The 16,795-nt window shown below is 37.1% G+C and overlaps 1 protein-coding gene across 3 annotated transcripts in view; it reads right to left on the bottom strand.

Moving 5' to 3' along the window:
• The window catches only part of dlg2 (discs, large homolog 2 (Drosophila)), a 787,731-nt gene that overhangs the window by 58,449 nt on the left and 712,487 nt on the right, over nucleotides 1-16,795 (bottom strand). For all 3 annotated transcript variants that reach the window (XM_059964524.1, XM_059964523.1, XM_059964526.1), the window contains 2 exons: nucleotides 9,528-9,704; nucleotides 695-770 (listed from right to left, as the gene is read on the bottom strand). In XM_059964524.1, the coding sequence (XP_059820507.1) occupies nucleotides 695-770; nucleotides 9,528-9,704 (253 nt within the window). The remainder of the gene's footprint in view (nucleotides 1-694; nucleotides 771-9,527; nucleotides 9,705-16,795) is intronic.

A 16,795-nucleotide genomic window follows, 5' to 3' on the forward strand; every position in this document is an offset into this window, starting at 1 on the left:
AATTTTCAATAATTAACTACAATTAATTAATGCTAATTCGACAGATTGTGATGAACCACACCTCATCACAAAACCCAACTTCTGAAATACTCTATAGCATTTGCAGAACAGGAGTTTTGAGCATATCTGTCATACATAGACTTACAATCGATCAACATAATCTAATCACCCACAAAGTTACTCAAAGTTGCCAGATAGAATATCTTCATCAAAGACTCTTGTAAAACTTTTACTCTTCCAGTCGTCCTTGACAAGGATCATTTGTGGAATCTTAAGTACCATACTCCTCACACAATATACTTGTAAGCATTGTGTCTTCACAGTTGAAATATAATAAAAATCAAATTTTGCATGTTTATGAATGTTAATATTATTTGCTTTGTAAAGTGGTTTGATAATGCATGGAACAGTAAATATGTGTATGCGCACAGCATTCTAAGCAGACAAAGATAAAAAGCCATTTATGCATATTTTTTGTTTACACTGTGTGAACTCAATTCAGAACATAAATTGTGATAACCATAAAGATAAAACAAATGCATGTTACAGTAGTTCTTTAGATCTTTCAACCCTACCAAAACCAAATGTCTCTTCTCTAAGCATATCGCATTTGTTTATAATATGAGCTTCAGGAACTTTTTCATTTTGCACACAAGAAAAGGATACTCCACACATCATTATTATTTTCACCTACCGCTTTGGAATCAATCACTCCAGGGTTGGCATTGAATTTCACGGTTTTAAGTCTAGATCGTTCTTTCCTATCAACTCTGTAGATACACAAAGATGAATCAGAATATAATAACATTTTTGAAATTACTTTTACAGCAAATGCAATATGTAGCTTGATTGTTACAATTCTTACATATTTAAAAAAATTAATTTACACTCTTACATCATCTGCCAAATGATATTTAACACTCTAACCCATCATTTAGCATTTTAAAGATGCAATAACAGTATACACAATGAGTCAAACTTCATTTTAAAACCATTGCTAAATTTTTCATGAGCTCAACCATTTTCTATCTCAGAATGGATATGTAACTTCACAGAGATGAAAAATAACTATCGAAAGTAAGCATGATTGCTTTGGTATAGAATGATATAAATATCCAGGCAACTTCAATAAGAACATTTAATTGAACACTTGGATTGCAATAGAAACTGAAAGGCCAAATTGTTCCTGGCACAGCTTGCACGTTTTCCCTGTGACCGCATGGGTTACCTCTGGGTGCTGCAGTTTCCTGACTCATTCCAAAAGACATACAAATTAGTAGGTTAACTGGCCACATGGGTGCAATTGAGTGACACAGGCTAATTGGACCGGAAGGGCCTGTTACTCCGCAGTATGTCTAAAATAAAAAAAAAACTCAACGTTCTTCTTAATCAATCCTTAATAGAACTGATTAATTTTAAGCATTTATATTGAAGCCATCATAAAGTCGTTAGAAGCTTTTGATAGCCAGTGAACTGTCAAAGATTGTTAGTGCACTTCTGGGGCAAGTTTCAGGTTATGGTACCTACTTGAAAACTCTTGGCTATTTTTATCCTGCACAACCTCAATGGGTGCCTCATGAGTTGAGGAAGGTCAGCTCATTCAGCCAGTCACATCAGAAAAATAAATGTAAGTAATCAGCAATCACAGATGGTAAAAGAGGAATATGGGTCACGTTTAGGACAATCTGATCCAATACTCTATAGAAGAGTCATTTTAAAAGTCAGTATTCCAAGCATGGAAAAAAGAGCAAACTTGGTAAGATACTGGGATTTCTCCAAAGCAACATTATCTTTAGGAAGAGACATAGTGAATAATTTGATTGTTGATTTTGTTTGCTACTCTTGAAGAAAATAGATATAATTTTTGATCTTGTTCAAGGATGAGCTGAGTGCTTTTTTGAAAGATATAACAAAGGATTTAATATACAATAATTTTTAGCAAGACTTTGTTTAAACCCTGTTCTGTCATTGTTCTACATGTCCCATGTACTCAAACTGCACAGCAAGTATTTAGAATTATGTACAAGTAAGGAAAAGTCTGTGGATATCATCTGTATGTCCCTATCATTAATCCCAATTAATGATTCGGATATACATTTATATAATAATTCGCTACCCTGAAACTGAGAGTTAATTAATTAATAGAAGAATGGTAGCAAAATGACTATTTATTTCTATAGTTAGACTTCAGGTGAATATAGATGGATAATCTCAAATTCTGATACTCATAAAGCATTCACTAAGTTTAATTTACATTATCTGAAATGGCAGCTGCATGAAGTAAACAAATAGTCATAGAATTGTACAGCTTAGAAATGGGCCCTGCCAGCCCACCACATCTAGGCTTACACTTTTTCTCTCTTTGCTAATCCTGCTTTCCCACATCAGGACTGTATCCTTCTATGCATTGTCTATTGACATGTCTAATGCCTCTTAAATGTAGTAATTGTATCTGAGTCCATTATTTCCTCTGGCAACACATTTCAGACATCAACCCTATGGCTATCAAGGTGAAATAATCTACAAAACCCTAACACTACCTTAGACTATATTTCTTTCATCTTACAACTTGCCCTAATATCACATATTTTGTTGTTATGTATCACTTATGTTAAGTCTATGTTCATTTACATGTCATGTTTGCAAAGTATCTGCTGCTGCAAAAAGCTATCTTTAATGGCATTTACAGTATACCCTGGGTATATATGCTTATGACAATACACTTAAACCATTCTCTCCATAAAAATATTCCTCAGATCCCTTTTAAAACTTCTACCTCTCAGCTTAAAACAGTTCTCTCCTGTTTTTGATGTTATTTTGGATCCAGGATATTAAATTTATTTGGACTGTTGGCAGGCTTCTGTTGTTTTTAATGAGATAACTGAAAGATGTTCAAGAAAAGCCTTAACATTTGCAGGAAAGAGAAGTTTTTGGAGCTTTAAGTAGAAGGAATGACCTCTTTGACTGTAAGATACGATAAAAGGGTTATTGATAGTCTTTCCTTTTCCCAATTCTCTCTCCTGCTGATCATATTTTCTAAATAGGCTGCACCTTTACTTGACATCTCTTAATACTCTTAGCAACTTTACTTCTGCTAGTATTTCTGCCAACACGTTCCAGGAATGCACCACTCTGTGGATGAAAATGATACTACTCAGATATTTTGTCAGCCCCACACTGTAGTCCTGTAGATGTTATAATGCTGGGGAGGAATCAGAGGAGAATCAGTAAGATATTGCGTAGGATGGAGCAGTTCATTTATGGAGAGGAAGGCTAGGTCAGTTTTCGCTGGAGTGGAAGTAGTTGAGAAAGGAAGTAGCTGAGTAAATAAAATTATGAGGGGTATAAATAGGCTAGAAAGCTTTTCCCTTTATTGGAGCTGAAAAAAGTAGGGCTAGGGTTAGAGTAGTTGAGGAGAATTAGAGATCTTAGAGAGGCCATTTTTATCCAGAGTTAGATTAATGCTGCCAGATAGATTAGTGGAGATATAGGGTTGTTAAGCGTATTTAGGAGGTATCTAGACAAATACTTGAATTGTTTATGCATTGAAGGCTTAGTACTGGAAGATGGGATTCCTATCAATGGGTTGGCGATGGATGAAGAGAGCCAAATGGCCTGCTTCCACGTTGTATGACATTAACACTATGACTCTATGTCAAAGATTGTCTGCTACCTCACTGATTTCACATGCTTATACTGTTCAACACTAGATTTGCATCTGGCACAAAATATTGGTGATAATTAATTGTGTTGATATGACTGTTGATTACTCACTGGAGAACATCCAGTCAGTTTGAAGTTACATAAAAGGCTAATCAACTACTGCCAGGCATTTCAAGTAAATTTTATTATGATCAAAGAAAATACTTTAATCATTTATAAAACTCTATTTAGAATGTTCTGAGCACTTGACCTTCCTAAAGATAATGATCCTCTGGGGAAATTTCAAAGATCAGAAATAATGAATATTTTATCCAAAAATCTAGAATTGGTGAATCCTTCTCATCATTGAATCCTTTAGCTGGAAGAACAAAAATGTGAAGAACTATGAGTCATGCTACTACTGTTACTGACAAAAGGCATGGTCAACGTAAACTGTCCTGGGTTATTTCATGAAAGTGTCAGGATGAAATATGGAACAACAATTTTTGAGAAAGAAATGATTTGAGAAAGAAAAATTTCAAAAGAATTGAAAGCATACATAAGAATGAAATATATGCAGTGCTCCAGGGAAGGAGCTGAGCACTAATTGCTTGCCACTTTCAAAGAGCAAGATGAGTAGAATCAGTAACCTTTGAAGATAAACAGAAAGGAACCTGCAGATGCTGCACATCCAGAACAACAAACACAAAATGTTGGAGGAACTCAACTGGTCAGGCAGCATCTGTGGAAATGAATAAAAGGTTGACATTTCAGGCCAAAACCCTTCTTCAGGACTGGAAAGGAAGAGGGAAGATGCCAGAATAAAAAGGTGGAGGGAAGAGAAGGAGGACAAGCTTGAAGGTGATAGGTGAAGCCAGGTGGGTGGGGAAGGTAAAGGGCTGGAGAAGAATGAACCTAATATGAGAGGAAAGTAGGCCATCAGTGAAAGGGATGAAAGAGGTGCACAAGAGGGAGGTGATAAGCAGGCAAGGAGAAGAGATAAGAGGTCAGAGTGGGGGGTAGAAGAAATCAAAAGAGGAGGGGAAAATAAAAAAAAGCACTGAAGATATCAGATCTTGTCATTAACAAACTAACAAGAAAGTTGTCCTGTCAATCAAAGATCAAAGAACAAGCATCATTACAGATTGAGAGTGATAAGAACCATGTTCCACCTTGTTCATGGATATTTATTATATAATCTGTTCAGCAATGCAATGACCTAATGTGCATATTTCTGAACAATTAACTACTCTCTACTCAGCCATGCTGTTATTAAAAATGACATCATTCACAGTTCCACAAGCCACAGGATTTTTTTTGTGCAGAATCCTAACTCATACATCCACCTTTGTTGCTGAATGCGAAAAGACTTCTAAAGATCCTTTTGTGTCAAAAACCAGATCTTGGGCATAAATCACTGGCTTGAATTGGTAACATAATGGTTTTATTATGCACTTTTGATGTATTACTACTTTATTAATCTCAGATTCAGAACATTTAAATTGCTTCTCATATATGTGAACAATGTTTAATTGCAATATATATAGGAATATGCCTCTGAACATTGGAATTGTAATTGGTTTATTATTTTCACACGTGTCAAGGTACAGTGAAAAGCTTGCCTTGCAAACTGTCTACACAGATCAAATCATTACAGAATGGTTTGAGGTTGTACACAGTCAAGCAACAACAGAATGCAATAAAGTGCAACAGCTACAGAGAAAGTGCAGTGCTGATAGACAATAAATTGCAATATCATAATGAGGTAGAGGTCAGGAGTCCATCTATCAAATTAGGAAATCATTCAATAGTCTTATAACTGTGAGTAAAGCTGTCCTTGAGCTTGGTGGTCCATCAGCCCTGTAGGATGAGGAGGAGGGAGAAGAGAGAATGCCCACATGGGTGGGGTCTTGGATTATGCTGGCTGTTTTATTAAGGCAGTGAGAAGTATAGGCAGAGTCCATAGAGTGGAGGCTAGTCTCTGTGATGTGCTGAGCTATCTTCACAATTCTCTAGTTTCTTGTGGTAACGGTAGAGCAGTAGTCATACCAAGCTGTGATGCATCAGAAAGTATGCCTTCTATGGAGCATCAATAACAATTATTGGGGGTTGACAGGGACATACCAATTTTTTAAAGCTTCCTGTGGAAGCAAAGGCATGGATGAGCTTTCTTAGCCATGGCATCTATGTGATTGGTGAAGTTCATTCCTAGAAACTTAACGTTTTCAGCCCTGATGAAGACTTCAGCATATTCATCACTCATCTTCCTGAAGTTATTGACCATCTCTTTTGTTTTGCCAACATTGAGGGAAAAGTTATGTCATGAAACTATCTTCTTCTTGTATGCCAGCTCATCATTATTTGAGATATGACCTGTTATGGTGGTATCATCTGCACACTTGTAGATTGAGTTAAAGCAGAATCTGGGCATGCAGTTATGAGTACACAAAAAGTAGAGCAGTGGGCTGTAGATGCAGCCTTGTGGAACACTAGTGTTCAGGATAATTATGGCGGACACTGCATATAGTTACTGCTTGCGATCTAATGGCCAGAAAGTTGAGGATCTAGTTGCAAAGGGAGGTGTTAAGTCTCAGGTCTCAGAGCCTGGTGATATAGTTCAGTGTAATATAGTGACTGGGAAGATTTCACTTAAGAAGGATAAATTAAAAACAAACACTTTAACCAAGTACACAGGACAGGATATGGATCTGTGAGTACCAATTTACCGTTTGTTTGATATACTCTTGCTGTATTTATTCTTTATTTGGGGTCTGAGCCTTGAATTTGGAGCTCATTGGTAATTGATTGAGAAGGTAATTGTAAGCCATTTTCAGGGACCACTGGTATTCCAATGAAGGTACCTCTACAAAGTTATTCAGTAAGTAGTTACATCGAACCATGTTAATGCCATAGCCAAGAAAGCTCATTATTGCCTCTACTTCTTCAGAAGGCTAAAAAAATTTGGTATGTCCCTGTGGACCTTCATCAATTTTTATTGACGCACCACAGAAAGCATCCTTTCTGATTCAACACAGCTTGGAATGACAACTGCTCTGCCCATTACCACAAGAAACTGCAGAGAATTGTAGTCACAGCTCAACACACCGTGGAACCCAGCCCCTCCTCCACAGTGAAGGAACTATTGCATATTTCTAAATCAGGATGATGTGAGATTAGAGGGAATCTTGCAGGTGGTGGTTTTCCCACATATCTGCTGCCCTTGTCCATCTTGGCAGTGGAGGCTGTAGATTTGAGAGGTATATTTGGGGTAGCCTCTGTGAATAACTGCAGCTGCTGAGCATTGGTGGTGCAGAGAATAAATATTTGGTCTGGTGGATAGAGTGCCAATTAAGTTGTGGTGGTAGTTGGGGGGGATGAAGAAGGCTGCTTTGCCCCAGTGTGTGTCATCAGCAAACATTCTCACCTCTGTATCATGCCATAAAAAGTGGGGAGGGGGAACTTAAGAAGAACCAAGATGGAGGCCTGAGGAACTCCAACAATGATGTTCTAGAAGTGAGATGATTGACCTCCAACAAGTACAAACATCTTCCTTGCACAACCTTTGGAGTGCTTTGCTCTTGATGCCCATTGATTTCATTTTTACCAGAGCTCCTCGCATGCTTAATTGGTCCAATGCTTCTTTGATATTGAGGACCGAAACTCTCGCCTCACCTTTGGAATTCAGGTATTTGCAATATACTTGAATAAAGATTATGGTAGCAGACAAAGTCAGAGGTTTAATGATAGAGAGCAAGAGTTTCAGGCCCTGGCAGTTATTTTACTGATGATAATGGTGGGCATAGGAAGTTGGTGATCCACAATAGTACTGTTCTAGTAAGGTTGTCAGGTGGGAAATTATGGAAATAAAGAGGCAAAATGTCATGATAGAGTTGTGGATTCTCAAGTTAATGGAGAATCGTAAATGGATGGATGACCTAGAACAGGCAATTGCAGAAGTAGCAAAATTAAGGACACGGCTTTCAGCTACAAATGGGCCAAGGTACAAGCAAAGATGGTTCATTGCAGAAATGTAATCAGACTTCATGATGAAGAAGACATTGAGGCAGAAGTTCACTGAAAGTAAAAAGTTTCAAACTAGCTGGTTTATGCTTGGTCATAGGAACTTAGTGAAATCTTTGGTATTCAGATGGATGGGGATAGCAATTATTAATGGTTACTCTGTTGCATGATTGATCAACTGGCTTTTACTAGGGAAAGAAAAATCAGGCAAAATGTACAGATCTGTACTTGTTAGGTTTTCATCCTCAAACTGAAACTTATTCATGTAATATGTGCACCTTCCATGTTATTCACATCAATTTCCACTTTATTATTCTGAAAGACAAGTTGTTGTGATGAACTAGACCCTCTATCAATAAATACATTACTTTTTGTTTCTGTACATAACCACATGTTCAAAACATTGCCAAAGCATAAACTCTAACTGTACAAGGACTTTTTGTACCACAGTTTGCAAACTCCATTCAGAGTTCAAGAATCACAGTGCGAGTTGTGAAATTGAATGTTGGTATTGATGTTCATCGAGTTCAAATGTATACATAAGGAAAGAACATTGTTCGGATATTCAGAAAATTATGGCTAATATAAGGGGGCATAACTTTAAGGTGCTTGGAAGAAAATACAAGGAAAATGGTAGAGCAGCAGAATGTACTGCTGGGGGTTGGTAGTAGAAGCAGGTAGATTAAAGACATTTAAGAGACTCTTAGATAGGGACATGGACCAAATAATGAGATAGAGCTTGGAGTAGGTTGAAAGGTTGGCACAACATCATGGGCCAAAGGGCCTGTACTATGATATACTTTATGTCCTAATTCCTGTTTCTCTCAAGGGTGCAATAGATAGACAGAGTAAGAGAGTGTCAATTTACACAATTTTGTCATAAAAAGATGTTACGTTTTTGGAGGTTGTGCTAGGATAGCCTACAGCCACAGGCTCAGCAGGGGTTGGTCTGTGGGGAGCAAATGGTTTAGAACGTATGGATCAATATAGTTGGTGGAAATTGGGATATTGTCAGTTCTTGGGACAGTGTAGAGTAAAAAGTTGCTGGTAGAGATTTGGATGGTTGTGGTGTGGGTGTGGACTGGGAGCAATTGGAGAAGTAGGGATCTTCATTTCAGAGGATTGCATGCTGGTAGATTGGGATTAGGTGGGTGACGAGTACAATGTGGAGCTCAAAGGAGGAAGCTAAGTAAATAACCTACCTGAAAGAGTACCCTTTAGTGCTGTGTTCAAAAGACCAATTACTGAAGTGGCCAGCGGTTATCACTACTGTGACAAGAGGTCCAGTTTCTCTGCAATGCTCCAAATGGAGTGTGTCTTGGCAGCAACACATTTGGAATACAATAGTTTCTGATGCCCATGAGAAACCGTGGTAATAATGGTTAACACATTTCTCTCTGGTGAAATGACAAGCTGATATTCAATTGTATCAGGAAATAAAAATTGATAAATGGTGCATATTAAGATTTATTTTTACCCACATGCATGTTGAAATTGTATATTGATGCAAGTGCTCAGCCAAACTTTGATAAGCCATTATTGTTACATTGTTTTATAAACTTCTTTTTACATAAAATGTAGGGAAAAAAATAATTTTTTGGGGGGGAAAATTTAACTATTTCTGCTGGGCCTGTAATTTTTAAAGCATTATTTCTGAATAATGAGACTAGATGTAGATTATTGTCGTCTGCACTGTCATTCAATTAAAGTTCAATCAATGCATGAGCCCCTTTTTTATGTGAACCTACCGCAAATCTTCACCATCAATGGGTAGGGTATAGGAAATAAAATGAGATAACATTTATTTCAAAACACTCAAACTCTGTTGCTCAGCAAATAGGTGATAAGGTATTTGATTTATTGACCTTTTTTTGCTTGGTATGACACCCATCTCTTCACTGTCTCCTTCTGGTGTTACTCTTCGTGCTTGCCACCATTCATCATCAGAAGCGTTGATAACATGCAAAATCTCTCCATATTTGAAGCTAAGACCTTGACTTGGAAGACCACTGTCCTTGGTTCTGTCATAGTCAAATAGAGCTCTGAAAAATACATTTCAAAGATTTTCAAAAGTTTTGAATTTTAGTACTCTATAGTTATTTGTCATTTTAAGCCCACATAGTTATTTCATTTCCAGGTATAATATTCATGTTTTTTTATTTTCATTTATTATTTTAACAGTGTAAAAATAATACATGCCCAGTACCTTCATAAGATGGTCATTTCATAACTCTTATTTTAAATTGAAATAGTACTGGAATACAAGAGATGTTTAAATTTACGTTTGATACTTATTAATATCAAATACCCCAAAAACTAATCACTGACATTGCTTTGTATTTACACTTAATTATATCCTTGGCCAAAGGCAATGAGAGAAGAAAAATAACTAGATTTATTAGATTAGACACATTACTGTAGCACCCATTATTGTCTAAGGACACCTCTAATACTTGGCAAGTGATCCACACAGGGGAATTCAAAATTAATCCCTTCACTCAGCACACATATCTGCTTCTGGCACACGGAAGGTTGAAAGAACAATTATAGAAATTCCTAAGAAAAATATTACAAAGTGGACCAAATGAACAGAAAACCATTAAAAGGGCGAATGGATCTCAAGGAATAGAGGATGAAATGCAAAAGTAAATTGTTCTAGAAGTTCAACTGCATCAAGGAAGGAATATTTACCTTTCACAGTTATCTGCAAATAAACAGGCAATAAATGCTGATTTTGCTAGGAATATCCACATAATGAAAAATGAACCCACGAAAAAGCCACAAGCAAGTTCTTCCTGGCTGGCGCTATGGAGCACATTCCTTTTTTCTTTGAGGCGCAGGCACAGGCCAGACATAGTCTTTGTGGCTCAGTGGACTGGCAGGCTCCTCTAATAAGGTATCTGTCTGTAACTGCAATGGAGTAGACTGTTGAAAAGCAGACTTCAGAGATGTCTGGCAGTGTGTAGTGGATCAAAATCTCCATTCTTTGAACTGGTGACGAATGCTGTACAACAGTCTGTGTTATAGTGTGCAAGGCTTCCTTGAACATTCATTGGTTTAAGGAAGATCACATCATCTCATAGCTCAAGTGTCCCTCAGTTAGTAGAATCCTTGGGTCACAGTGCCTGATTTTTAATTAACATAATTGCTGATTCTATCATGACTTAAACCTTTTTGCCTAGGCCAGCACCGATATAACTAGTTATTTAGGCTTTAATCGCAGGACTTCTTAATAACAATCTCTAATGAAACCAATTAGTTTTACTTAACGATTCATCTGGGCACATGAACAAATTCCTACAAGCACAGCTCCTGATGATAAAGCTATCTGTTTTGCTTTTCATAACCTCATATTAACCGGAAATGATTTGCTGCTTAAGGTAGAGAACTCCCTTTAAGGGAAGGAAGCAACATCTTTGACATAGTTTTAACATTGTTGCAGAGCTGGTTTTCTTTCAAGTGGAACTTGTTAAATAATTATGGACAGGAATTCAAACTGTGGCATCAACCGTATGTCATTGGTCAAGATAGATTTAAGCAAGATCATTATTTAACAAGAGATCTTTTTGTAACACCTCATCCCCAGGAAATAAGTTGTTCTGCTATTCACAAGAGAGTAGTAAGGCAAATATATGTAAATTTATTCTGCTGGCATGAAAATATTCATGCACTGTAAAGAGAGTAAATAAATCCAAGAGATGTATGTTAACAGTTGTAAAAGTGAACTTATTGAAAAGCAAAGTACAGCTGATTTAGCAAGGATACATATAAGTTTTCACTTTGACAAATGTGTGTTAATAACTATTATGATAATTGAACAAATACTTAAGAGATGAAAGATACTGGAACCTAGAGCAACCAATGATATGCTGGAGGAACTCAGCAGGTTGAGCAGCATCTGTGGGTTGGAAAGAATTTTCAACATTTTGGGTCAAAATCATGCATCAGGACATTTTAACAAAAGAAGTTTTAAAACTGTTTTGGACCGAGCTGATTAGTCACACTCTATTTTTTCCTTCCTTTCAAATACTTTACTCTTCTGATTTTTTATATATATGCTGTTCAGTCCTCTGACCTGCAGTTATTGATCAGACAGAAAGTAACTGTTCCTTACTATATATCCCAGTTTGTAATGCAGAACATAATTTGTGGGAAGAGAGGAAAACAGGATTGAAGTTACAGTGAGATCAGCCAAGATCTTATTAAAAAGCTTCAGTGGCGTAGTGACCTTCTGCTGCTCCTCATTCCTATGTTTGATGAAGACTAGGAAGTTCAGATCCTCCACTGACCTTGATGACTATGGGTAATACAGTTCAGAGACTAGAGACAAAGGTCTGTTCAGTAGTTTACAAGGTAGGAAATGTTAGAAAATCTTAGCTTCCAGATACTTTGTTTCTTTTTGGAGTTAGGAGCATGGTTTCCTTTGCACACGAGGAATAGGATCGATGAATATGCCATTTTACCTTTGTAAAGCGTGACTGCCCTGCCTCTAAGATCACACAGCATATCTAGAAATATCAAAAGAAAAACACTTATGGCAAATATGTAGCTGCTAGAGAACAGACATAGTATGTCACCCAAGTAGCTCTAATAGGAATCTGCTACAAATTGAGTCCCTATTGAGTATTAAACTCATTATAAGAGTTCAAAGTAGAACTTATTATTAGAGTACATATATATCACCACATACAACCATCATTTACTGCGGGCATACTTAGCAAATCTATAGTACAGTCACTGTAAGCAGGATCAATGGACAAAAAACTCTGCAAATGATAAAAATAAACAGCAATACATAATAAACATGGAATAACAAGATAAAGAGTCCTTAAGGTGAGACCATCGGTTGTGGGAACACCAGAAATAGAATGAGTGTAGTTATCCTCTTTTGTTCAGGAGCCTGACGGTTGAGGGGAAGTAACTGTTCTTGAACCTGCTGGTGCGAGTCCGGAGGCTCTTGTACATTCTATCTGATGGCAGCAGCAAAGGAAAAAAGCATGGCCTGGATGCTGAGGATCTTTGATAATGGATGCTGCTTTCCTATGGCAAAGTTCCATATAGATGTGCTCAATGGTTGGGAGGGTTTTGCCGGTGATGTACTGAGCCAAATCCACTTTTTGTATGATTTTCCACTCAAAGGCATTGGCGTTCCTATACCAGGCCGTAATGCAGCACACTTTCCATCACACATCTATAGAAGTTTGCCATAGTTTTTGATGACATGCCAGATCTCCACAAACTTTTGAGGAAGTAGAGGCGCTGATGTGTTTTTTTGTAATTATATTATATGATAGATCCAGGACAGCTCCTCTGAAATAGTGACACCCAAGAATTTAAAGTTACTGACCCTCTCCACCTCTGATCCTCTGATGATTACTGGCTCACGGATCTCTGATCTCCCTCTCCTGAAGTCTACAATCATTTCCTTGATTTAAAAGGCCAGAGGGGTAAATTTCAAGAGGATAATTAGCGTTTTAAATAGTACAGTTAAAATGAATGGAGTGTTATGAAAACTGTGAAGGACCAAGATGATTTTAAAGCAGGAAATATGGCCCAATGTCAGCTGCACATGCTCCAAATGAACATTGCGTTATGGATGATGGCATTCCAAATACATCCTACTCCTCACACATTACATTCTGGAACGCCGAAACAAATTTCTCAGACAAAGTAATTCAACTGGTTTGTCATGCTTTACACACAAACCTCAAAACAATCTTATGAATTACTGTATCTTTCATCATCTCAGGCCATGTTGGAATCACATTTATTAATGGATAAATATTGCTCTAGGCCAATTTATCTGTTGTTCTTCAAATTAATGGCATGGAATCTTATACATGCATCTGAGAGAATAAACAGGACCTTGGTTTGGCATCTTGTCTAGTAGACAACCAGAGGTATCTGAGTACTATTACCAATTCAGGGCTTCAGCCATGATTTTTGAGTAAGTATACTTCAACCTCCCATCTTTTGACTTAGTGAGGACACTACTAAATGAATTATGACTGATCCTAAATCATCAGGTCATCACTCTGTAACACTATGGGATGTCAGTGATTAAATACAAGTGCAACTCAGTGTTGCCACTTTCCATATGTTTTGACATCAGGAATTGGAAAAAAGAGAATAGAATGCACTGTATATAATATAAAATTGAACAAAATAACTTGGATGAATATAAACTTGGAAACTTAAATGTTTCAGTCAAAAGAATTAATGTTCATGAGATGTTCTCATTTCACGGTGGCAGTTCAGCTCGTCATTCTCTGAAGGAGTTTGTATGATTTCCTGATGGCCATGCAGGCTCCCTCTGGCTGCTCCAGTAACCCCCCCCCCCCCCACATTCCAAAGAAGAAGGAGTTAGTATGCCATTTGGTCATATTTGTGTAGCTAGTTGACATAGGTCGGTTGGGCCAGAAGGACTGTGCTATATCTCTAAATACAATAAAAATAAAATATACACAGTACATCTGATAACTGTGTATTGTAAATTAAACCAGGAGCAGAAAATAACCCCAATAAACTCTCTTGATGGATTATTCCCATAGATAAGTCAACAGTCTAAGTAAACCATAATTGTTATTTCCAGTTACTTTAATTAGTAGCATAAAATTTCCCCTTAAGTTTAAGAGTGTCTGGTCACATTTTCCATTCTTTTGTCTGTTAATACCCTTCTAAACAAAGAATATTTTTTCATTTATATCAAGCATTATCTTGAATAAACAATGTCCTTCCATTATTTACTAGTTATTAATTTCATCAACATTGGGTATTGCCGTTCATTGACCCTGCTCAGCCATTCATTTAGATCCTGACTGATCTACACTTTTGACTATATTTTCCAGCCTGTGTAATACTGATATATCAAACAAAAATTCAGCATTCTAAATCTTGAAAGTTCTAATTCTTCCAGCATTCATCTTTTTGAGAGTACAGTACTATAATCCTAGATTTTTAGTTAGTTCTACATTTTTTATAACCTAAGTTGTGACTGATTGATTGGTTCAATTTTCCTCTTACTGCTCTTTGTTTCCCCAGAGGTGTCATTCCCAATTGATTGGTTTTTATATATCTTCAATAATTGGACACTGATAGTTTTCTGCATGTATATTCCTCATTTCTTTTTTGTAATTTTGAATAAAAACTGATTTTAGTTGGACTATTATTTCTGGACACTAGAGCATTCTGTCAACTAATAATATAGAAATACAACAAATTTTTTTTAACAATATAGACGCACACACTCAGCAGTGAGCCACATTGTCTTGTATTAACAGTATGCAAGTACCTCACAGGTCGTTTATTCTCCTCAGAAATACAAAGTGAAAAGTGATAATGATGTGTTAAATTCATAGCAAGAATATTAAATAGCAATTTTAAATGTATAATGAAGTAATGAAGTAATGAAATAATGAAGTCTGAGCTTCAGAGCCTTTTAGATATTTGTAACACTCATATACTAGTACAACTGTTGATGAATTAAAGTTCCATTCTCGAAACAGAAATAAATTGCTTCAGCTTCTGATCATTCTAAGTAAAAGCAGAAAATATTTGGCGCTTGTATGGTTCAAATGGGCCTTACTTCTTTGCTCTCACTCCTTATATGACCATTCCTTGAAGCTTTATCATTTTAGATGTAGAAAACCCATTTTTGATGTAGAGCTACAGAAATAAGAAGGAGGGGGAAAGGAAAGGAGAAATGTTTTTTATATTCACTACTCAGATCCTGGCGCCTTGCAAGACTGTAAAGGGTTGATTAGAAGTGGATGAGATGTTAAGTACAGAAGACTGCAGTACAGCCAAGGTGAATGAGTTTTCCAATGTGTTCACTCCCAGGAAGGGAAAGCTGATGGAATAAACATGGAGAAATCCTCCAGGGGATGTCAAGGAGCATGTGGAATAAAGCTTGCACACAGTTTCTGAAACCATTTTGATGCTCCAAATGTCCCTCTTTTCCCACATTCTACCAGAGTTCAAAGTAACGTTATTGTCTAAGTATCAAGTTAAATATAATAAAATCAATGGAAAACTACACAGAAAGACTGACAACCAATGTGCAAAAGAAGACAATCCGTGCAAATACAAACTGAAAACAATAAATAAATAAATAATACTGAGAACATGAGTTCCAGCGTCCTTGAAAGTGAGTCAATAGGCTGTGGAATCAGTTCAATGTTGAGGTGAGTGAGGCTATCCACACTGGTTCAGAAGAGTGATTGTTCAAAGATAATAACTGTTCCTGAATCTGCTGGTATGAGACCCAAGGCTCCTGTACCTCCTTTCTGATGGCAGCACTAAGAAGAGAACATAGTCTGGATGGTGGAGGTCCTTGAGGAAGAATGTTGCCTTCTTGTGGGGGTGCTCCTTGTCAATGTGCTCAAAGGTGGACAGGGCTGTATCCACCACTTTTTGTAGGGTTTTTTGTTCTTGGGCATTGGGGTTTCCATATCAGAATGTCATGCAACCAGTCAGGATATTCTCCATTGTGCATTTACATTGTACAATGGCCCAAACCTGTCTTGCATATACAGTGGATTCCAGTTAATTGGGATACATCAGGAGCAGTACATTTTGGCCCAATTAAGCTGCTGCCCCAATTAACCATAGTCTCATGGAAATATTTAAAAAGGTATAAAAAGACAAACTAAGTAGAAAATATGTATTTAAATGAAATACAAACAAATTAGAACACTAGCAATAGTAGTACAGTACTATAAAATTGTATATTAGTTCCTAATAGTTATCAATGGAAGAATTAATCTAGTGTAGGTAATGAACAAAATCAGCGCCAACAACTTCTGCAGATAATGGATTACTTTCATATAATGCTATCAATGATTGCATTCTCCAAATCCTCATTTTTATTTTAACATTCAAGACAATTGTTGGATCCTTCAAATTTTTTGTAGAGCTGTGGTGAACTATATATACCTGTCTGGACATGCCCACCTGCTGACTGCTCCTGTGGCTCCTCCCACAGACCCCTGTATAAAGGCGGTTGGAGGCACTGCTCCTCCCTCAGTCTCCAGGATGTTGTGTGGTAGTCTCTTGCTACTAATCGTGGTCTCTTGCAGCTAATAAAAGCCTATCGTTCGCCTCCTGTCTCTGAGTGATGGTGCATCAAGAGCCT

Source organism: Hypanus sabinus, chromosome 3 (genome assembly GCF_030144855.1).
Source record: "Hypanus sabinus isolate sHypSab1 chromosome 3, sHypSab1.hap1, whole genome shotgun sequence".
NCBI classification, from domain to species: domain Eukaryota; kingdom Metazoa; phylum Chordata; class Chondrichthyes; order Myliobatiformes; family Dasyatidae; genus Hypanus; species Hypanus sabinus.